Genomic DNA, 24,876 nt, shown 5'->3' on the forward strand with positions numbered 1-24,876 from the left:
ACTACAGTTCTAACTATTGGGTGTGAAAATAACGATTATACAATACACTCTATCAAAGTACCAAAGCCATAAAGAAAAAGCTATGTTCTTAAAGCCCACATGTCTGATGTCATTTGCGCTAGGACTAAGTCTGTGACTCTAGAAAAACTGCTCGATGGGCACATTAGGGATGGATATACAATTGATATAGTATAAATTCCGATGTACGTCATCCGCTTCATAGTAAGTGACGGCACATGATACAAAAAAATATTTAAGTCGTAGGTCTGTTCCTTCTTAGAACCTTTTAGCCAAGTACACTGGAATTACAGCCACTAGACGTATTTTATTATATAAGCCTAGAAACTTGTCCGGATCACACTTTAACTGCGATCGAACGAAAGTGACATTTTTGCATAAATTGGTAACACTTGTTTGACAGTTACGGTGTTGACACTTCAGATTTGTTTTTATTATTTACTATTAGTAAAACTCTGTTCTTTTTAGAACAAAATTGATATCATTTAATTCCAGCTTCTTTTATTCATTATTTTGAAACGAAACGTGCTAATAACGGCCCCATTCTACTGTTGACTGCTGTTAGGGAAGTATGTAATATATTTTTTATATGTTTGTGCACATGCTTAAAATATACATTCTTGTTTTAGCGTGTAGCTGCAGCGTTAAATTTACATATTTCTACTGTGAGTTCTATCTCTTAGGCCGTAAAAACTAATACACCTCTAATATCACCACCCAAAAAACGTACTAGGCCTAAGAAAGTTACCAATACTGAAATAATAAATACAAGCGAATTTCGTAATACAATTTACAGTATGTATGAACGAAAGTATACTTTTCTTTGGATAGCATAAAATGTATTAAGTTAAACAGATTTATTTAATATCATTAAATAGTAAAAACTACTTCAGATTATAGTATTGACTAATTTCCCATTTACTAGTATTATGGACTCACATTGGCAACCTTTTCATACATGTCGATAAGCGTTGGATCTACATTACCGGCCGAGCATGATTCAGAACCAATTAGTTAGGGTTGGAACCTATGAGGTCACAGTTTAACTATTATCCGCTAGTCGGCGCAAGGTAAACCAGGTGGGCAGTTGTGACAAGTGGGCAGATCACGTGGCTTGAATTACAGACAGATAGGTGGGCATTGCCAAAAACGATATTACATCATATCTCCCGTTATTATTGGTCCGATTGGACCGTGTGATGCGCTATAATGAAAGGTTAGTGGATCGCGAATATGTTGAGATAAAAAACAAACATTGCGGCATTGCCAAAAGGACATTACATGATGTCTTCGTTGTTATTGGTCCGATTGGACCGAGTAATGCATTAAATGATAGGGGATTGAACATCGATGAATTTTTAAGAGAAACACAAACATTGCGGTGCTACGTTTAAACTATCGACATTTTTCTTCATCTTATCGCTGTGTAAAGATTTTGACTCCACATTCTGACAATGTACATTATTAAACCTGTAACGTTACAATACAGAAAATTAACCGTAACGAGTTGCATACTATATTTTATCTACGACGCACAAGTAATGTATTGTTTTAAAGTTGATATTGTACTTGAACATAGGTCTCCGGTAAAAATAAAAATATATATTGGCCATAGACGGTTCTTCGATAGCTAACAGGCAACAATGTCTCCTGATCATGTTTATAAAAGATACTATATAGTCTATTCTATGATATACTAACCGAATTCGATTCCGAATTAATAAAAAATGACCTCCCCCCATTGAGCACCAATTTCTAACTACAGTATCTGGCCAAATTATTAGGCCAAGCAGTAAAAATTTTCATTTTTTTAAATTAATAATTTTTTTCAACAGGAATGTTATTATGTTTTCGCATAGCAACATTTAATATAGTATGGTAACATTATTGTACTATTTTAACGTTGGCAACACCGCCCTATCCGCCATTTCTAGACTGCATTGCGTTCTGTCAACTAGTGTGCATTTTATAACCTCAAATACTGTCTGTGAACATTTGAATTCTAAACGGTTTTGACCTGAAATTTTATTGCAGAAGTGAGTGATTTATCCTTTTTTTTTTATTATTTTTTAGATTATAAACATATGCAGTGAAGTTATTGGTATAATTAAGGGTATTATACATTTTTAGTTGGGGAAAAATGCAGATCTCTCACCAAAACGAGTAGGCCTGGTTTTGGACTCCTAAAAGCTGGACAAATGTCTCAAAATGAAATAGCAGCAAAGGTAGGAGTATCAAGAAGTTCTGTAAAGAATATAAAACAGAAAATTGCGTCTGGAGTCAGTTTGGATTCAAAGTGTAAGGGTCACAGCGGAAGACATCGTGTGACTACTCCTAGGACTGATCGCGAAATAAGAGATATTTGTCTAGTAAACAGAAAGAAACCACAGCAAATGCTTACCCAGGAGATAAGAGGTAAAGGAATTTGTGTTCCAGAAAGAACAGTTCGTCGGAGACTTGTCGAAAACAAACCGGTAGCTAGGAGACCAGCTCGAAAGCCAAGGCTTACTCCGGCTATGATAAAGAAACGTTTCGAATGGGCACAATAATACAAAAACTGGAAAAAGGTATATTTGTATTGTTTTGCTTGAATATCAATATTAAAAACTAAAAAAAAATGAACATTTCTAAAAATTTTGTTGATTTCAGGTCTGCTTCTCGAACGAATCCGTTTTTCAAGTGTTGACACGAAGTTTGTTCGGAGACGTCCCAACGAGAAATACAAGCCCGACTGCATTGTGCCCACCATCAAAGACCCACCGTCACTCATGGTCTGGTCTGTGGTATCCGGCAAAGGTACAGGTCGTCTCTACGTGGTGGAAAACACGATGAGACAAGGCCAGTACCAGAAAGTACTCGAGACGAGACTTTTGCCACAACTGCAGGAATGGTTTCCTGGAGAAGAGGAACCCGGACGATGGTACTCCTTGCCCCAAGGCTAAGAGTATTTTAACTTGAGATAATTAAGAATGGGTGGAAACTACTGAAAAGGGAGATTGCAAAAAAAAACATTACTAATAAAAGGGAGCTACTTGAAAAGCTCATATATGAGTGGAATCATAATCCTCACCTCCAGGAAACTATTCAAGCCTGTATCGAGAGCATTTAGCAGCCAAAGGCGGACATACAAAATATTAAATTTATCCCTACTTTGTAAAAATTATACTTTGTTAATAAATAAAAGTTTTTTGTTGTGAATCGCATCTGTTGTGAACTAACTCTTTTTACTTTTCATTATTTTGCTTAATCATTTCTTCAATGCCTTTGTCCCACCAATACGGTTTACCAGCTTTTTTGTGATGTATCACTAAAGTGTACTCTGTTTTTTTTTTTTCAGAATAACAATATATTATAGTATAAACAAATATAAGTACCGAATCAATAAGAAAGAAAAAGAAAAACACGGGGTGAGTAATCATTACCTTTACCTTTAATATTTCAGTGAATCCATAGTTGTTCTGAAAAATGGTAGTTGTTTCTGTATCCAAAATAGCTACACAAACAAGCAGATGAAAGTTTTCGCAAGGATATCCTGTCCAGAGAACTTCCCAAAACCTCATGACATCTTCCTGACTGAGCTCCCTTTTAAACCAAACCAACAACCACCTAAAGCAGAAGAACATGTTTCCTGAATCGTGAGTGTCTAAATAATTGGCAAGTTGCGGATTGACAAAGGCAAGAAGTGTGTGTAAATTACCCAGTTGGTCTTTCATTCCGGCTTGATCAATATCGAAGTTTCGACTCTGAAAAACAAAAAGTTTTTAACATACTTAATAAAAGTAGTCATTTATCCATAAACTATTTTTACTATTTACAATATACTAAGTTAGCTAAATGATTTCAAAATGAATACAATCTACACCAACTTCCTCCTCCCTCCTCATTCGTTAAGCCCTTGTCAGGGCGTGGTGATACTTTAAATATTGTTAGCTTGCTGCGTCCATTGACTGCGATCCTGTACCAGATGGACGGTCTCATGTAAAAATTTTCCCACTAAAGTATTCATTTGGTCTGTACATCTTGTTGGAGATCTTCCTTTTATTTAGTCTTCGGCCTTCTACCTTTCCCCGTTCTTCTGGCTATATAGCCGAAGTAATTTAGGTATGCTCGGTTTATTTTTGTAATAGCCTTTTTTATATTAAGCTCTTCTAGAATTGACAGGTTGTTTGTGTTCTGTCCAGCACACGCGTTGAATTCTTCTGTAAACCTACATTTCGGAAGCTTCGGTCTTACTTCTAAAGACTTTTTTGGGGGTTTATGTTTGGGCCGCATATGTAGCAATGGCAAAATAAGGGCAGCTACCAACCTGAGAGCAGTCTGCCTTATTATTGTTCGGATTTTTCATATTTTAATTAATTTTGCTGTTGCGGTTCGAGCCATTGCTATTCTATGCTTAATTTCTGAGGATCAATCGTCATGGTTGGTTAACATGGCGCACAAGTATAAAAATTTGTATACTTGGACAATCAGCTTTGTTTTAGATTCAAGAAAGTCTAAAAAGCTCTTTCAGGATTACTTCGCCATTCTGAGTGTATTCACCTCACTCCTTTTTGGGCAGGGAAATACTTATCTGAGGGTCTTTTGAGAGTTTATGGAGCCCTGACATTTCTGCAGTCTGTTCTATCTCCTCGTGATGCATTCTCCACGACTCTCTTTTTGTACTTCTCAGTTCCTTAGTTGCTCTTACTTAATCTTCTCTCTTCCCCTTCTTGTACGTAGGCTTTAAAGCCTGTTTCTTTTACAATATTAGCCTCCTAAATTGTTTAAATTATCGCACCATCTTTTTCTTGGTACTTATGCCAATACTTCTTCGTCCATTTGGTGACTTATCTCGTGCTATTCGTACTATTTTATCCTCTGCCATTTTACTAATGTGTTCGTTCCACTCCTGTTTCCGTTTTGTCACCCATCCATTTATGGTTTCTATATTGCATGCTCTTCTGATGTTTTCGCTTCTCTCCCTATCCAATAGACTTTCCCCTGATATTCGTCGGAGTATATTCATCTCTTTTGTTTCTAGTAGTCGTCTCGTTTTAGATGTGTCAGGTCTTGCCTCCGCTGTGTATGTTAATATAGGTCTAATTGCTGCTTTATAGATTCTTGTTTTTGTGTTTTGTCTTAGGTGTTTGTTCTTCAAGAATGTGTCATTAAGAGATCCTGCCGCTTTACTTGCTTTTAAGCTTTGTTGTTGTACTTCTTCAACATCTCCGTTACTAGTTATATCTATTCCCAGATATCTAACCCTTGCTTCCTGCTTTATTATTTTCCCATCAATTTCGATTTTACATACTCCTTTGGTGCATTTCTCCCTTACTTAATATATTTACATATTCTGTTTACCTCTGGAGTGATAAAAAGTGACTTTAAGTGATAATTGCTTATCAATTATAATGAACATGACTAGAAAACTAAGTAACTTTGTAACAAGTAATGGCAATGTAGATTATTGATACAATTTTGTAATATTTTTTTAATAAACCAATCTAATCTAAAATACTTGTCTGAACAAAGTTGTCTTATAATAAAAAATAAATATAACTTACTACTTTATTCATGAATCCTACAAAACACCAAAATGAGTCTACCTCATTGTCCAACAACATCAAAATCGGACTTAACAGATCGCTCATTCCTTGAACATAACCTAAATCAAAATTGTACATTATATACGTCATAAGGATATCATTTAACGTCTGTAAATTAGCATTGTTGTCACCGGCGTAAAAATCCAACGTTCTATCAGTTCTATTTACATCTTTCTCTATTAAACTTTTTCTTTCTCGATAATCAGAGAAGTTGTCTTCTTGAACTTTGGTCATTCGTTTCCATTGCAATTTCATATTGTAATATTCGTCGCTTTTAACAGCTTGAAGTTTTTGTCTTTCGGCTTCTGTGCTGGACCAAGGGAAGTAGTCCAGTAAAAACTTCCACACTTCGGGTCTTAAAGACGGGGTAACACCCTAAAACGTAGATTAACAGTAAATAAAAAAATTTGTCATTGTTCAAAAGCTGTATATTTGGGATGTGTCACATCATTTTATATCTTATGAAAAAACTTTTAAGTATATTTTTAAATCAATTCCTATTAACAAAATCAACTAATAATAGTTCCCTGCCAATGCGTTTCTGCAAGTAGAAATCGACAATAGGTCAAATTCTTACACTGAGGCCAATCCTAAAAAAAATTGGTGAATTTAATACAGACACGCACCATCTCTTCATTGACTTTCAGATAAGGAAACTAGCAGAAAAAATAAGGACGAAGAAAAGGAAAGAAGAAACGCATAAGAAGAAAAATAATGACCGAAGAACAAGTCTTGGCTGAATTAGAAAAAAAGCCAAAGTTGAAAAGAACTCCGGTCAGTACGAAAATGGTATATGTAACATACCATTGTAGGATTTCCTTTTACCCTGTATATCATAGGAATCTATATAGTTCCTATAGGTACTTAACGTTCTGCGTTTTAGAATATCAAATGAGAAAACAAACTTTAAGAGCCTGTTTACATTTGCCAAATGCTGCTTCCAAGATGGTTACTTACCGGCTGTTCAATTCGTCTTTTCTCTTTTCTACCTATAGAAATTTTATAATAACTCCTGAATTCTAAATCAAAATAGACCAGCGATTGGTAGAAGCTTTACTGCGCGTAAAATAAATAAAACTCTCAAAATTCCCCTTACAAATGGTTTCACAAAGTAAAGTTACCTTGCGGTTAAGAGATAACCAGCGGTTACCCTGTTAGCGTGGAATCGTGAGTATTTTTTCCGAGTGTCACTTTTCACCTGGACAACGAAGAAACCGGCTAGGGCAATCTTTGAAGATCAAGTATCTCTTTACACTAGCAGTTTAGTGACAGTATGCAGTTAAATGCAATCTCAGAACTGACAATCGCTAACAGAAAACGAAAATCAAAAATAAGTGTAAAATCACAAAACGAGCTGAAACAAAGAAAAGATCTTCTGAGACAAAACAAAAGAGACACTGCAGAATTTAAGCAACTTAATCGAGTAATAAGAAAACAGATAAAAGAGGACATTAAAAAACATCAAGAAGACCGTATATAACAAGTCATAGTCATAGAAAAACCGAAGTCTCAAATGCACCAAACCGGAACTAGGAAAGAGAAACATAATAACCATCAAAAATGAACAAGGACAACTAAGCAAACTCGATTAAAAAGTTCTACGCCGATCTGTATCGTTCCAGAAATGATTTCCCTAACTCCTCAAAGCAGAACTTGAAAAGGCAAATAACAAATGTCAACTCAGAAAAAATAGAAAGAGCAGTAAAAGAAATAAAAAGGAATAAAGCTCCTAGACGCGATGGAATCCTAATAGCAGAAATGCAGAAGGAAAGCGGAAAGGAAGTCATCGCGTTCTGTGGAATCAATCAATTCAATGGAATCGAAACAAAACCAGTAAAAATCAACCGAGGCTTAAGACAAGGAGAAAATTATTTACAGCTGCCCTAGAAGATATCTTTAAGTCAATAGACTGGGAAAATAAGGGAATCTCTATTAACGGAAGATACTTGAACCATCTTCGATACGCAGAGGATGTAGTACTAATAGCCGACACGTGGAATGCACTGAATACGATGATTGAGGAGCTACATACAGAATCCCTAAAAAAAGAACTGAAAATGAATTTCAGCAGAACTAAACTAATGTCAAAGATGACAAACCTATGATAAACATCCAAGGGACAGAGATAGAACACGTAGATGAATATACATATCTGCGTCAAAATGTCAAGGTAAGCAAAGAAAATCAGACTACCGAAATAAGCAGACGCGTAAAAATGGAATGGGCAGCATTCGGAAGACTCTCATACGTACTTAAAAATAAAAATATACCTCAAAGACTGTGAACCAAAATGTTTAATTCCTGTATCCTATCTGTACTTACATATGGAGCTCAAACCTGGACATTGACTAAAATAAACATGGAGAAGATCAGAAAAACTCAGAGAGCTATGGAACGACAGATGCTGGGTATCTCACCCAAAGACTATAAAACCAATGAAGACTATAAAAGATGCTGTCGAACAGGCAGCTAAACTGAAATGGAAATGGACTGGGCATAACGAACGTCTTAAGGATGGCCGATGGAATAAAGAAATCGGGAATTTGCGACCATATGAAGCCAAAATACCCCGAGAAAGACCGCAAATGCGTTGGAGCGACGATATTAAAAGAACTGCAGGACCAATGTGGAATTGTCTTACAAACAACAGAGATTAGTGTCAGTGCAGTATTACAGTGTTTTTGGAAAAAAAATATTAATAAAACATTAAACACAAAAATATACTTACTCCTCGAAATATGAGTGTCTTAACTGATTCTACGTCTTCAATTTTGCCTTCATTATTCAAATGACCTCTCCATTGTTCTACGGAAAGAGGACGTAATCTAGGAAAGTCTTTTCGTTCAGGCACTGTTGCTACAACTTCGTAGTCTCCTTGTGAATGTGTAGTGGTATTTTCATATTCGGTTATACTTCGGTTTAGATTTTCCTTATCGACATCATCAATTTCTCTTTGTTCTGGACTTCTATAAACTGTAAATATAATAAATTGCTTATTAAAATATCTTATTGTTTACCAAAAGTAAATGTTGTAATCAAGTATATTAGTTAATAAGAAACAATGCTGACAAAATACGACAAACTAAGGATATGTGCGATAAACAAAAACAGAGAGCAGAGAAAGCGAAGAAGGGGAAGAAGAGAGTGAAGAGGAAAAAGAAGAAAACATAAATTGTTTAATCAAGGAAGAAGTGATAAAAAGAAAACAAAACAAAACAAAGGACAAAAATGACAAAGCACCAGGAGAACACAATGTTGTATACGAACTGATAAGACATGGATAAGAGAAAAAATAAAGATAAAAGATTAGAATAGATATAGAAAAAATAAAATTTAAAAATAAACAAAGAGTTAGAAAGTTAAAATATAGTGAGAGTCTGCTCTCATACCATGTCTAAAGTATTTTAATTATTGGAAATGGATTTTGCTGGATAGCAGTTCGCAGACTTTTAGCTCATTTAAAATTGAATTATTTGTCCTGTGGTCGGTCCACGGAATTCTAAAAATTCTTCTCCAACAGAACATTTTAATGGCATCTACCTTTCTTCTTTTCGCTTCTCGTAGGGTCCATCGAAGCGTATTAATTCGATTTTGCCCTGTATGATCAACCGGAGTAAGCGATATTTAGGTCCTCTCATTTTATGACCGAAGTATTGGAACTTTCTTATCTCTAGCAGACGTTCGTTACATATGCGTGCTGTCCACAGGATTCTGAGCATGCAACGGTAACACCACAACTCGAACGCTTCTAATGCATTAAGATTCTTTATTTTTGTCCAGGTTTCACATCCATAAAACAAAGCGGACCAGACGTAGAACTTCAATACTCTTAGACGCGTGGTCAATGACAGACCTCTACTGCACAATACAGAATGCCAGTTAATAAAGCTTTTTCGTACAAGTTCTATTCTGGTTGAAATTTCCTCGTCACTTTTAACTCACTTTAAACGTCAATTCAGCTACCCAGTTATCTAAAGTGTTCCACCCTTTGCAGGGTTTTTTTATCTAATTTAAGTACTAAGTCTTCGATATTAATTTTTCCGACCACCATCCATTTTGTTTCCTATGCGTTGATTGTTAAACCCTTTTCAGTGCATTCGTTGTTTACAGCGTTCAACAGGGTTTGAAGGTCTTCCCGTCATCATGACGGTGTGATCTGTGTATCTGATTTTATTCAAAATGTCACCACCGATTTTAGCACCTTCGCGACAATTATTTAATGATATCTCAAAAACTGGTTCAGTGTAGGCATTAAACAACATCTGTGACAACACATCCCTGTCTGACACCACGTTTAGCAGAAACTTTAGCTCTTGATCTACCTTAAAATAAGCGGTCTGATTGCAGTACAGATTTTTGAGCAATGTAATATCATACTTGTCCAGACCAACTGAGCCTAAGCAATGAAATAGTAATGTATGTGGTACTCTATCAAAGGCTTTTTCTAAATCTACAAAACATACCTAATATATTTCCTAAACTCAATGCTCTTTTGTAAGTGTATTTGCTTGAAAAAAAAGCTTCTCGAGTACCCATAACGTTTCGGAAACCAAACTGCTAATCACCAGTTATCCTCTCACAAAGTTTATATATGCGACAATGCAATATTTTCATAAAAACGTTAAGCGTGTGACTCATTAAACTGATAAGTCGATAGTCGCTACACCGTATGGCAATCCTTTTCTTGAGAATAGTTATAAATATTAATTCTAACCAGTTGTCTGGTAATATGCCGCTGCTGTATATCTTGATAAAAAAGGTGATAATCGCAACACTCCCATTATCTAATAGTTGTCACAATTCTGCAGGTATTTCGACAGGACCAGAAACCATCCTTCATTTCGCTTATTTGGTGGTCTTCTGAGATTAGAATCGGTGGGCCTTTATCTCGCTTAGATGTTATTTCTTGGTAGATTCTTTGGTCGTTTAAATAATTGTATTATGTAATTTTCCCGTTCGGTACAGAGCTCTTTATTATCATTTAAAATTCTAACACCAGAGTTTTGTAATATATTTTGCCTGTAAATTCTGCTTTTGCCTGTTAATTCTCTTATTATGCCATAGATCCATGCCAGTTATGCCATAGCATCGAGCAAGTAATAGCTTACAAATATCTAGGGCATGAGATTTGCTTAAGCCGAGATAATCAGACAACTGAAATACCAATAAGGATAGGTCTCACATGACTCATCCTTTGGTAGATTGAAATTTTTAAGTCTAATATTCCAGTTTGTTTAAAAAGAACGGTTTTTAACAAATGTGTTAAAATGTGACAAAAGGAACAATAAACAAAATAAGAGTTGCATAGCACACTATGTTCAGAGAGATCAATGTTATGCATTACCATTAGAGATATAAAGATATAAACCTAGAAATAAGAATAGGAGTCACGGATGCAGTTGAAAAAATAGCCACGGCTAGATAGATGGACCAGAAAAACTCTTAAATGACGATCAAGATAAGAGGCATATCGAAACAGAGGACGAACACCGACAAGATAGACGGATGATATAAAGCGAATCATCACAAATTGATGCAAGAAGCTCAAGATAGAAATCGGTGGAATATTTTACGGGAGGCCTACGTTCGGCAGTAGAAAAATATAGGCTAGTTGATAATGATGATGCAAATGGAAGCTGTCGTATCGTTGCTCCAGTTTCTCTATTTCTATTTTTTGCTACTTTAATTATTTTTCAAATTTCTTTATGTATTTCATTGTCTTTTCTCTGTTTATGGATTTGTACTGCCTCCGAACGTCCACTAGATTTAAAGGCGCGTAGACATCTGGCAAACGCATGTGACCGAAGCTCTTCGATCGAATTAATTCGATGTTTTCGACGTTCGATGGAAAATTTGATCTTTCGTCCACATTACAGCGAACGAATTCGTTTGCAGTCATCCGATCAGTTTCGCGGGTAATTTTGGCGATTCGTGACGTGGTAGTTATTTATTTTATTTAAATTGTTAAAAATGACATCGGATGAGGATATAATTATTGTGTTGTATATTATTATTAGTGAGGCGGAGGCCGAAGACCTCCCCAAAAAACAACGAAAACGGCGCTGGTGAACATCGTTGTTTAAAAGCAGAAGCCGGTATAGAGGGATAGACTTATTTAATGATCTAAAAGCTGAAATGAAATACGGGCTTTTTCAAAATTTTTGTAGAATGAAGTCTACCGATTTTGAATGGTTATTACATGAAACTGCTCCAAAAATCGCGAAAAAAAATTCAAAATTCAGAGAAGCGATACCGCCAACAGAAAGGTTAATGTTAACCCTACGATATTTAGCTACTGGTGATTGATATACAAGTTTTATGCACTGGATTCCATAAAACTTCCCGCTCTCGATATAAACCAATAAGTTCTAAACAAGAATAATTAGTCCACTCCATTATTGCAAATTAGAAAATCAAAACCAAATCGCGACGACGTTCGACACTTTTACTCGCTAGCGTATACACTAAACACAGCCAAACAAATTCGTTCCTCAATTTTCTTTTGATGTACCGCCCAGTGAGCGAACTATAGCGAAGGCAAACACATGCGTTTACTATCGTTTGTTGGGGCGTACAAATTTACCGAAGGCGTTTGGTCGCAAGGCTTCGGCCACATGCGTTCGCTAGATGTGTACGTGGCTTTAGAAGATTTTCTCGAGATGCTATTATCGTTTTCATTTGTTCCCAGCAATCATCTATGTTGTTGGTATCTTCTAGTATAATTTCGTGGAACTTGTTAATTTCTTGAGAAACCTTATTTAGAGTGCACGGGTCTTGTCTGACCGAATATCCTATTCTAGACCGAAGCCTTGACCGATTTTGTGCAATTTTTAAATGAACCCTGTACGAAGTATTTATTGGCGAAGCACGAGGGAATTAGACAAAGAGGCAAGGCTGAGATGGAGGGATGGTGTAGATGAGGATACTAGGAATATCGATGTTGTCAACTGGCATCAAGCTGAACAGAATTGGACCGACTAGAGAAATTAGCTTAGGAAGGTCTAGGCTCAATTCAGGCCGCAGCACCAATGATGACGATGATTAAGCCATAACGAGAAGGGATTGAACGGTCACGATGATGAATTTCATAGCTAATATCTTTAGTTTATATAACAGGGGAAGGAAAAATAATTTTTATAACATTTATATAAACATCTTATGTTTATATAAATAATTTTTTTAAATATTTATGCCTCTCGTATGCATCTTCAGTTGCCGGTAACAAATTCCATACAGTGTTTGAAAATACATTTACGGACCTTTACCTAGAAACTTATTAAAAAAAGTGAGTGCGATTCATCATTCTACGCAAGAGTTCGAAGAAATTTAAAAGATCTGCAACTCCAAATTCCTGATCTCTTTCCTTCAAATGTAAAAACTCCCGTTTCCTAGTTAATCAAGATTCCCGAAATCAATACGTCACTGCTAAAATATTACAAATAGAGAAATAGATCACCCAAAGTCCGATAGACATTTTTAAAGGAACTCGAGACTTGCCGAGAATTCGTGGCTAATCTTTGTGCTTTTAACGAATTGAGAATCAATAATACATTTTTCGACCATACGCTCCAGTATAAATATACATTTGAAAACTCCAGGGGGCACAAATCTATGATTGATTTTATAGTCACTAATAGCGACAAAAATAGAAAGTCACCAGGACCAGACGAAATAACCAACGAGCTTCTAAAACATGGAGGAGCAACTATAACCCTAGAGATGACAAAACTTATATAAAAACTAATATTGTACTGCAAGATACCAGACGCATGTAGAAACAGCATAATGATACCCATGTTCAAGAAAGGAGATAAAGAAGACCCCGACAATTATAGAGGTATAAATCTACTGAACACCGCACTTAAGCTTGACCTGACAAAGGTTTTCGATCGCAATCAAGTCGAAGACGTCTTACACCTACTGTATAAAAGAAACATACCAATCAATATTATACAAACCATCGAAAATATCTACTTCCATAATCGAATACAGGCAAAGATAAATGGAAAACTAACACAGTGTATACTGTATACCAGTACAAAGCGAACTCAGACAGGGTGACTCGTTAAGTCCACTTCTCTTTAATAATGGACGAAATAATACAAGCAATACGTAGAGGTCATGGTTACAGAATGGGGAACAAAGAAATCCAAATATGATGTTATGCAGACGACGCCGCATTAATCGCCAAGACCGAAGACGAGCTCCAAAGATTAACACACATCTTCAATACAACAGCAAAGAAATACAATATGATGATATCAGTAGAAAAAACCAAATGTATGACAACATCTAAATACCCACTACAATGTAAAATCAAAATTGATGGGAAAATAATAAAGCAGGAAGCAAGGTTTAGATATCTGGGAATATATATAACTAGTTACGGAGATGTTGAAGAAGTATGACAACAAAGCTTAAAAGCAAGTAAAGCGGCGGGATCTCTTAATGACACAATCTGGAAGAACAAACAGCTAAGACAACACACAAAAACAAGAATTTATATAACAACAATTAAAACTATATTAACATACACGGCAGAGGAAAGAACCAAAAAAGAGCTCAACCAGTCAAAATTTCTCGACTTCGATTAGGTCATACCAATTTTACGCAGAAGTACCTAATGATTAAGGAAGACTTTCCAGTGTGTGAATATTGTCAAGTTAACAATACTGTTAAACACTTCCTTAAAGAATGTGGAAAATATACAGTGAATAGACAAAGTAACAATATTTCCAGTAATTTAAAAACAGTATTAAGTGAAAATTTAAATAACAAACACTTAATTACCTTTCTTAATGATACATAACACGTAATAACTAATGTCGCTAATGACCCAGGTGGTTAAAGCGACAATTGTTTGTAAATAAAAAAAACTTACCATAATCAGTAACTTTTGCAAATGCCTCAAACGTAGCTTCATACGGATGGTCCTTTAAGTTTTTGAAGACACTCCACAAAGTTCTTGAATCATGCTGTATGTCCAGTTCTGCAAATGATCTGTCCAACTGTTGAAATTCGTGAAAATTGGCGTCGTATACAATATACAAATGTTTATCTCTCTTTGATAAACTAATTCTCAACATTCGTTTTAAAATTGACAATAACATTTCGCAATTTCCGTGTTGGAAACCAAATATGCATAAACAATCAGCTTTTCCGTCGTAAAATGAAATTTGTCTATTTTTATTAGCCACTCGAAAGCTCTTAATTTCTTCGAAGCTGAATTTGATGCATTTTAGTCTATTCTGATAATCAGGAGGGTAGTTGCCACTGAGAGTCCTCATTCTTTTTTGAACTGTATTGACTACAGCCCATTCTTGATCTTGAATATCAGAATCAACAGTTATGTCATTCGGCTTCCATTCGATGAATCTTTTTTTGTTTGAATTTAGAGATTCCGAGAGGTACAAGGTACCGATAGTGTTGACAAATGTGATGTGAGTAGCGGGTGCTTGCTTCAGCAATACGCCGTCTTGAGAGAAAATCTCTTCACAGTCTTCAAGACAATCTTCCATTTTTAACTGAAATTAAAAAACATTAATAAATTAGGCTATAATTAATATGCTAAATTGATTTAAGTACAGCCAAATTAATCACATACTGATTAATAAAAGAAAACAATGATCAATGACGGATGTGAGAACATTTAGTTAGAGGTGCGTGTGCAGATTCAGATCACTATATTGTCACAGCCAATATAAGAAAAAAATTAAAATCGAAATGAAACAGAAAAACCAACAGCAAAAATGGAATGTCGATAAATTGCAGAATGCAGATATTAGAAAGCAATATGAAGAGGAAATAATAGTGCAAATAAGAGAGAAATAAGGTCTGACCAAGCTGGGCAAATTACATAGTTCTCAAACAAAGACCAATGAGAGAAAATGTCAATTTTTTAAGTGACTACTAAGTACAGACAAGATAAAACTGACACAACTTATAAATACTAAATGATTTTAAAAAACTGTACAAAAATGAAATAAAAAACCACAAAGATTAATTCTAATGACAGAGTAATCTTGACTTCAAAAAATCCTCCAAAAACTATGTGGAATATGATCAATAGACAACGAGGAATATCTGGAGCTCTACATCAGGTTCATAACATCACTCCAGATGAGTTTTTAATCATTTTTCTCAAATTGCCCACAAGTTAATAAAAGATATACCTGAATTAAATATGAATTTTTTGAAGAACATAAATCTAATTCACTCAAAGAGCTTTTCCTTTTCTGAAGTATCATTCAATTAGAAATGGGAAATCATAGACAGCTTAAAAAAACAACAAAAATTGTGATATATATGGCTGAAATGTTAGCATTATTAAGATGATAAAAGGCCATTGCTTAGCAAATCACAAGCTTTTTCGAAAGTACCAATTATTTTTTCGGTTTCAGGAAGGAAAGGAGCACAACTCTTGGCATTCTTAATCTAGTGTCCCACATCTTGGAATCCTTTTATACAATGCAATTCAACACTGTTGTGTTTTGTGATGGACCATGAGATACTCCCGAAAATACTACAGAGATACAACTTCTGTCCACAGAGTGTCAAGTTAATCCAATCATATCTCAAGAACAGGGTACAATCTGTGGGGGACTCTGAGGTGTTAATCCAATCATATCTCAAGAACAGGGTACAATCTGTGGGGGACTCTGAGGTGCTGTCAGGGGAGAGTGTTGTTAATATTGGTGTTCCTCAGAGCTCCGTTCTTGGACCAATACTATTTCTAATACATATTAATGACTTTACAAGCATTGAATCAAACACTACATACACACTCTTCACTGATGACACCACAGTCTCCTTTTCAGATGACACACTTGAGGACTCCCTTAAGGGTTTAAGATCTGCACTGTCGAATACTAAAGAGTGGTTCTGTGTTCTTAAGCAGAAGCCTGTACTAAACAGGCTCCTGCTCAATGAAGTAAAGACCAACAGGGCTGTTTTTGCTCTTAGAGACTCCCAGGCTGAAAACGCAGATGTGACAAGTGTGAAGTTCCTTGGAGTACACCTAGAGCCCAAGCTTCAATGGGGTCAACATATTGACTATCTGAGCAAAAACCTAAGAAAAAAACTTATATGTGCTCAGAAATCTAGCATCGGGCTTTTCACACAAGGTCTTACAAACAGCTTATTATGCCATTTTTTAAGTCAATGAATTACTAAAATCTGGATATACCATAATAGGCTCACAGCAGATTGGCATATCTAAGCTGCCATTACAAGATAACTCCACAAAAAACAATTGCATACTAATATTTGTTGATTTATAAAGTACTGACAGTTTTATAGTGAAGTTGACAATTTTTTTTTAATATCATATTCTATTCAGCGTGACATTTGAAATAAAAGAGATGGATGTTGCAATAATTATCCTTTACAATCAACCTAGATAAGACAGAAATATAAAACACTTGTAAATCAAAGATAATTAAAGAATGGAATTTGACACTCAAAAGACCAATCTAATGGTAAATATAAGGTGATTAGTGTAATTATTCTAAAATCTTATATCAGTTATTGTGAAAACCGTATACAGTTTATATTACCAATAATATTTTGATACAAAAGACTCATCATATCAATATTGTTATTTTAATTCTACTAGCAAAATAAAGAGAAACACATCAACAACCTAATTGAATTATGCTTATAACCAAGAAACATGAATAACTTCATGGTACAAGTAAATCTATTAAAAAAGGAATTACTTCCTAAAACTTACCATCATTTTAAAAAATTAAAACCAGATATGCGGAATAAAGATATCTTAAATCTTTATTAATACCAACAATGGTTACAAACTGATAATTTAAAATGATATAAGTTTCTATAAATGTAGCTATTTAAATCTTCAATTTTTATAGTGTTCCACTTACTAATTCTTAGAAAGTTATTTAAAAAATTGTAAACTTCTATATATCATACGACTGTGTTTAAAATGACCATTAACTGTTGATCATTTACAGCTCATTTGGCTTCAATTTTAAATATTCGTCTTAATATCCCACCTTTTATTAATTACCAAGGATTTCTTTAATATTTCAATATTAGTTTACTTAGCTTGTAAAAACGTAAAATATGTTGATTTAAACATTAATTACTATAAAATATTGTGCCATAAAAAATCGTCGAAAAAGATAAAACTTAAAAATTGCTTTTTATAGGATAATTTTAGCAAGAAAATAAAAACAATGCTGTTGTTAGTCACTTTAAACTTTTGAATACTAGGAAGACAGAGATCTTTTGTCATGGAAAAAAATTCACGTAATTAAAATAAAATCTTACCTTTTTAGCAGATCTCTAATTATAGTTTTACTAAAATAAAAATTGTACATAAAAATATTTGAAATTCTAATTCCTATAAAAAACAATGTTGACAACCATTGACAGTTCGCTGGTTCGCATTTGGTATTTGACGATTTGACTTTGATTTATGTTATGAATCATCGCTGTCAAGTGTCATTGTCATTTTACCAAAGTCTACCAAAGTCACAAATCAAATTAGTGAAAGAACCACAAACAAAAATTTATTTTTAATCTGGAAAAACTTCAAGGCATAAAAATTTTAACTGAATATTTTATTTAAAGATAGGATTTTAAACACCATATTTTACATATCATTAAAAATTATATGTATGTTTTATTCCAAAAAGGATTGGGCATCGGCAACACTGTACCTGCCATTTTTATCAGTATAATTTACACGTGATTTGCATTATGAATATACATAAATACAAATTTTCCTGAATTTTTGTCTACTTTCATTTATATAACAAAATTAAGTAAAATCTTTCACTGACTAATATATATTGCTAGTAAACGAAAATACTTTCCAGAATACTGTACTGCGCTTTTCATTTGTGATGTCATAAGAATATAGATGGCAGTATTTACCATAATTTTTATTTTGTGTTTAAAAAGTTTACCTACCTATACCATTATACAAACATTTAATTCATATTTTAAAAGTTCATAAGGAGCTAAAATTTTGTTTTAAAGTGCAAATAAAAGAGTACTGTAATGTTAAAAAGGAAAAATGATTGCGTGAGTTTATAGGAATTACTTCATTTTTATAATAATATAGGAAAAATGGCTTTCCAATTTTTATCCACATATATCAAAACATATTTTCTATTTTTGTAGTTACAATAATTGTCTTTCATTGTAAGCTTGAGTTTGGTGAAAATAGATGGTAGGAAATATGTTGGATATGTGAATGTGATACGTTCGGCAAACGGTCAAACCAACCCTAGTTGAAACAAACCACAAACCGTTGGTTACAATTGTGTACCAAAAAGATTTTGGGTGGTTGTCCCCACTAAACGCAGTTGCCACGTATACCGTTACGCCGTACGTCGCGTCTGTATGCTTGTACAACAGTTGCACGCTGCGTTCAGCGTACAATAAGAGACCGCATCTATTATTTAAAATATATAAAGCAAACAGATGCGACGTATTCCGTAACGCTATACGCGGCGTACTGCTTTTATTAGAGACCGCCGCCTTAGATTCTCTTACTCCACGGCTACCGAGAATGAAACTAAGACTTAGATATGAGATATTCTGAGTGTATTAAATATACTACTGGTATGCAATTGATACTTGCTGATACACTTTCAAGATCACCCATACAAAGTGATAACGAAGAGGAGATTTCTGATGAAGTATCAGCGTGTATGCAGTCAGTAAAGAACTTTTCATCTACAGATCAAAGATTGGTTGAAATTATTGAGGGACAACATGAGGATCCTGTATTCTGTGAAATTTCAAAAGATTTTCAAGCAGGTTGGCCATACAGATTCAAAATGTGGCAAGAATATCTTTCATACTGGGAACATAGATAATTGATTTTCCTGCAAAAAGTAATTCTTATGTATGGTAGTAAAGTCATCATACCATATATATTCGAGTAGATGTTATTAAAAGACTAAGTACATGAAAGTCATCAAGATATTACAAAATGTAGACTATTAGCCCAGCCATCTGTTTGGCAGCCAGGGTTATTTACTGAATTCTGCTTGAATCCTGTTTCCTCCCATTGTGAGTTCGATTATTGGCCGATTTTTCTCCTTTATAAATATGATGAATTGCGTCTTTTGGAAGTTGATCTTGATTTTCCATTTTTCTGTGAATTCTGTTATTCTTCTTAAGTGATTTTCTATGTTCTGGACTATTCTTCTGCCATCTTTTCCTGTTGCGTAGATTACCGTATCGTCTGCATATAGGGCTGTACTTGTTTTTACATCTGTTAGTATACTGCCCTGGGGGATTCCTTCTTGGATGAGATTGGTCATCTACTATTGGTCATCAAAAGGAACACAAATAATGAGTATGTTAATCTGTGTGGACTAACGTGGCAGTGAATATAAGCCCGATTTGAATGACGGTGATACCAGTGATGAGAAGGTAAATGAATTGATATACCAAGACACGAAAGCCCAGAAAATATTGAAACTTGTACAAATATAGATAACGAAAGCTCTGTCAATGAAAATGCATTAAAAAATGTGTTATCTCTAAATTGGAGTAAAACAACGTTCACTACTACAATATATGCATTTGGTGCTATAGTTTCCGGGGCAAGTGTAGAATCTACAGAAGACAAATCGGATTCTTTAAGTTATTTTTTGTTATTCGTAAATCAGCGGCGCACCCAGGGGGGTTTGGGGGTTAACCCCCCTACAGGGCACTAATCTGAGATTTACTCACAAATTTGAAGGACTCAAAATGGAGGTAGTATAAAAATTTCGGTGCCCAACCAAAACCCCCCACAGGAAAATTCTAAGTGCGCCACTGTCGTAAATATTGATGTAGTGGAGTTAATTTGAGCTGAAACCAATAGATGTGTTTCCGACATTAATCTGTCCAAAAAACTGAAATGGAGTTTTATGTATTTTTAGTCATTATGTTACTAACAGGGCGTCATGGAAAAAAGAAGTTGAGAGACAATTGTTCAACGGATGCTTTGGTTCATGTGTACTTAGCAGGATACACTTTTCGGTCAATGCTGATCAAAAAGAAACCAATCCTTTTATAAACTACGGCGCGTGTTTGATAAAATGGCATCCCTGCTCCATTATTTGACGAAAGTTTACTTCTTTTCAAGGGACGTTTACGATTTAAACAATATATTAAATAAAAACTCCACCGTTTTGGGATAAAACTTTTTCCATTGTGACTGTAAAATGGGATACGTATTAGATGTAATTGTTTACCTTGGCAAAGCTACTGAAATGGAAAAACTTCAAGATCTTGGAACATCTGGTTCAGTGTTGGCACATCTTATGAAGCCATATTTAAATGCAGACTATTCATTGTATACAGATAACTGGTACACAAGTCCTAGGTACTTTATGTAGATACCTATTCGAACAGAAAACAAATTCTTTAGGAACAGTTCACCCTAACCGTAAAGAAATGCCAAATTTAACAGTCAAATTAAAAAAAGGCGAGACGGTCTCGATGTGAACACTTGTTAGCATTTAAATGGAAAGATTATGGAATGGAACACGGAATGTTCAAGAAAGACAATAAAATGGTACAAGAAACTATTCATCCGTATGGTGACACAAAATACAGAGCAAGAATCTCTGGCAGATTTCCAGTTGAAAGTTCTACGTCAGCTTTTTAACCGGTAAGTTTCCAATTTTTGTCGAACAAAATTATTTGTTTACTTATTTAGTTATCTTTTTTTAGATATCAGGTTTAATAACCTATCCAAATCAACGTAAATTCTTTAACTAGAGATCCTTACAGGCTCTCTGGCCTACATTTTCTTTTTGCAGTTCGGGATAAGAAGGTTCGGCGATGTGTTTTTTTGAAGTCAAAGTAAGATTCGGACGAAAAAAAGAAATGAATCCAGATATATGTGTGCAAAGTGTGATGTTGGTCTGTGTGTAACTTCATGTTTTGAACTGTACCATACGAAACAAATATTTTAATTAATACTTTTTCAAATAACTTTGTTTTTTGCAACTTCAATAAGTTTTATTAGCAAATTTGTCTGTTTTTATACCCGCCATATGCGCCAGTGGATCTAATGGCAAGAAAAAACTCCTTGGGATTCTGTGATATGTATAGTGCTTTAAGCCTGAGACCTAAAGGGTTAAGGCTATGGTGCGATTTTTATTGTACTCCTTTGCATTGGCTTTTTTGGGAAGCTGTAAAAATTTCGATTGGAGCCATTCTTTAGGTAATATATAATTTTACCTGTTCTATATATGGTAATGAATAGATTCAAATGAAGATCAATAGATTCAGTATTCACAATTTTGAGTAATTCGATAGGAACTTCATCAGGCCCGGGAGATTTACCACCTTTAGCTTGTTTCATTGCATATTCAATTTCTTCTTGTATAATGTCAGGCCCAGTAACATCTTAAATTCTTTTGGTGCTTCAGTTCTCTCTATGTATTCAAAAAGCTGTGCTATATATTGTACCCATTTCTGCATTTCCTGGTTTCTGTCTGTTATAAATGTACCACTTTCATCTCTTAGTTGTCTAGTTTGAAGTGTTTTCTCATTCCAGATACATAGAACGTTTAACGTCTGAGGTGTGTTATTATGGGCAAGAAATCTATTTTTGTTGTTCGTTCAGACAATGGTAGCCAGTTTTCAAATAATATAGATTCTGCATACCATAGATTTGCAAAGGATTCATTGAAACAGGGAGTAAACAACTGAAACAATCATTTCAAAAAAGTGGAGATCCATATAAAATGATGTAAGCTTTGCGCACTACACCAATAAGTAATAGTTTTAGTCCAGCTGAACTAGTGATGGGCCGTAAATTGAGAGGAATGATTCTAATTGCTCGATCACAATTAATTCTAACAGTTCCAGATTCACAAAAAGTACCTATTGGGGAGAAAAAGAGAAAGGAAAAACAAAAGTTGAATTTTGATGCTCGTCATCGAACCTCTCAACTTCCTGAATTAACTCTTGGACAAAACATGGGTATCAGAATTAAGGCAAGATGGAATTGTTCAAAAAAACATTCGTCTGCTCGTTCATATATAAGTAGATATACAAAGTCTTTACGACTATAGAGATAGGGAAATCGATGTGTTAGAGAGAGAAGGATCTTTTAGTGAGTAAGAGTGAGAAAGATATATGACGTCGAAGGAATCTCCTCTACCGTAATTCAACTATTGTCCGCTAGGTGGCGCTATTTTTAAATTAAAATATTAAATAAATTATTATAAAAATAAAATAACTAAAACAAATAAAGATTGTAGATATGTAGTGCCTAAGAACGCTCTTCTTCTTTTTGTCAACTGTCTATTCTTCTTCTCATTCTTTCCGTAACTGCCAATTCTTCTTCTTTTTCCGTAGTCATTTACAATAAAGATTGTAGGTATGTGTTGCCTAAACGGCTTAACGTAGAGAGATATGGGAGGTATCATGTGACAAGTCGGCATCAGTAATTCGCCATTTTTACTTCAAATTAAATTTATAAAATATTTTTGTAGTTTAACTATTATTCAAATTAACTTAATTATAAATTTTCGGTCATAATGTATGAGGGATCGTTGGAAAGGAGCAAAGCCAAGAGGTACAATCATGTATAAGAATTAAACAAAGCGATGAACCATAAAGACCTTAGATAGGTAGTGCCTAAACAACGTACCTGGATGTGCAAGGTATCATGTGATAGGGCTAAATAAATAGATTTAGATACTATAGAAACATTAAACATAACATCATGTCATAAAGGCTTTAGAGATGTATCTACACGCTTATTGGTCCGATAGCAAAGTATGAGAGGTCGTTCGAAAGGAGAGAAAGAGAGAGGTATAATCGTATAACATAATTAAACATAGCAATGAACCATAAGATATGTAGTACCTATACGACTCAAAATAGAGGGATGTGCGACGTATCATGTGATAGGGTCTAACGAATAGAATTGATTGACATAGAAAAATCTACCATAATATTATGCGATAAAGGCATTGAATACGTATATACCGAATACATCTAGATAGAAAAATAGATTAACTACATGACAAATCTTGAATTATTTACTTAAATTTGGAATCTGGCTCAGTACCAAATAAACAACTGATCAAATCCTAACACGCAACATAGCAAATGAATCGGGAGGATGTAACAGGATAAATAACAAATAAGGCGACTATCAAAATGACACTACATCCGTGTTTCAACTACCATTCCAAAGGTCACAAGCTAACGTACGTACACAAGCGTTAATATTGTAAATCGAAATTCATATTTAGGAAAGGAGTGAAAAAACCAAAGATTCTGGTTTAAAGAATATGTTTTTAATTACTATTTAAATGGGAATAAGCCACAATTAAAGGTTAAAATACGTTTATTGACGTTTCAATTTCCACTTCGGAAATCGTTCTCAAAATACAAACATTAGTAAATTAAACAAATTTTGTTTTTTATATTTTTAATATAAATAAGTACATACTTAAACATAAATCATTATTTTTTAATATGAATGCTACAGTTCTAAATATAAAATATAGCTCGTTTCTTATTTGTACTCGGCGTTGTGCTGAGTTTGTCTAGTTTTATCTTATTATATATATATATATATATATATATATATATATATATATATATATATATATATATATATATATATATATATATATATATATATATATATATATAAATATGTTGGAAATATCGGGTATGTGGTCTATTAAATAAAAAATCTTTGTTTTTTCTAAATCTCAATATTTCGCCATTTATTTGATGGCTTCATCGGGAGTAACTGTAAAAAACAAACATTTTAAAACACTGACGTACACTTAGATTTACAATACTTACAGAAATTGAAAGATTATACACATAAATAAAATTAATACTAAAATAACATTATTGTTGATGACACTGTACATTTAATAAAATGCATGTTAAAATTTAAAATATCTTTGAGCACGTTCGTTACAATCAATAAGATGGAACAAGTAAAAATTATTTCAAAATGCAAAAAATAACAATGTAAGAAAACATTAGAGGAATAGTATTTCTTTAATTAATCATTAAGGCTAGTTGGTATGATTAATCATTAAGGTGAGTGTAGTTTTAAATTTTGTTTAATATATTGCAATATATGTTGCTTAATTGCCCCGTGTCTGTTTTATAATTTAAAGTTTGTTTATTTTTGTTAATGTGGTACATCTCCAAAAATAACCTACTTTTGTAATTTTCAGTCTGTGCCAAAATACGAGTATTGTTGTAGTCTAACAGATGACCGGTGTTTCTGTAGTGCTCGACAACTGCGCAA

The 24,876-nt window shown here is 34.1% G+C and overlaps 1 protein-coding gene across 3 annotated transcripts in view; it reads right to left on the reverse strand.

Annotated features, from left to right (window-relative positions):
• The window catches only part of Tbc1d15-17 (TBC1 domain family member 15/17), a 29,865-nt gene extending 11,828 nt beyond the window's left edge, over window positions 1-18,037 (reverse strand). The window contains exons 1-5 of one of the 3 annotated variants that reach the window (XM_072540862.1): window positions 17,898-18,037; window positions 14,485-15,127; window positions 8,332-8,576; window positions 5,562-5,978; window positions 3,441-3,761 (exon numbers count right to left, since the gene is read on the reverse strand). In XM_072540862.1, coding sequence (XP_072396963.1) covers window positions 3,441-3,761; window positions 5,562-5,978; window positions 8,332-8,576; window positions 14,485-15,121 — 1,620 coding nt within the window. In that variant the 5' untranslated portion in view covers window positions 15,122-15,127; window positions 17,898-18,037. Of the gene's footprint in view, window positions 1-3,440; window positions 3,762-5,561; window positions 5,979-8,331; window positions 8,577-14,484; window positions 15,128-17,334; window positions 17,638-17,897 lie in introns of those variants that run through there. The other 2 variants (XM_072540860.1, XM_072540861.1) reach the window with 2 other exon arrangements.
• Window positions 18,038-24,876: the final 6,839 nt, after the last annotated feature.

This window comes from Diabrotica undecimpunctata, chromosome 8 (genome assembly GCF_040954645.1).
Source record: "Diabrotica undecimpunctata isolate CICGRU chromosome 8, icDiaUnde3, whole genome shotgun sequence".
NCBI lineage: Eukaryota > Metazoa > Arthropoda > Insecta > Coleoptera > Chrysomelidae > Diabrotica > Diabrotica undecimpunctata.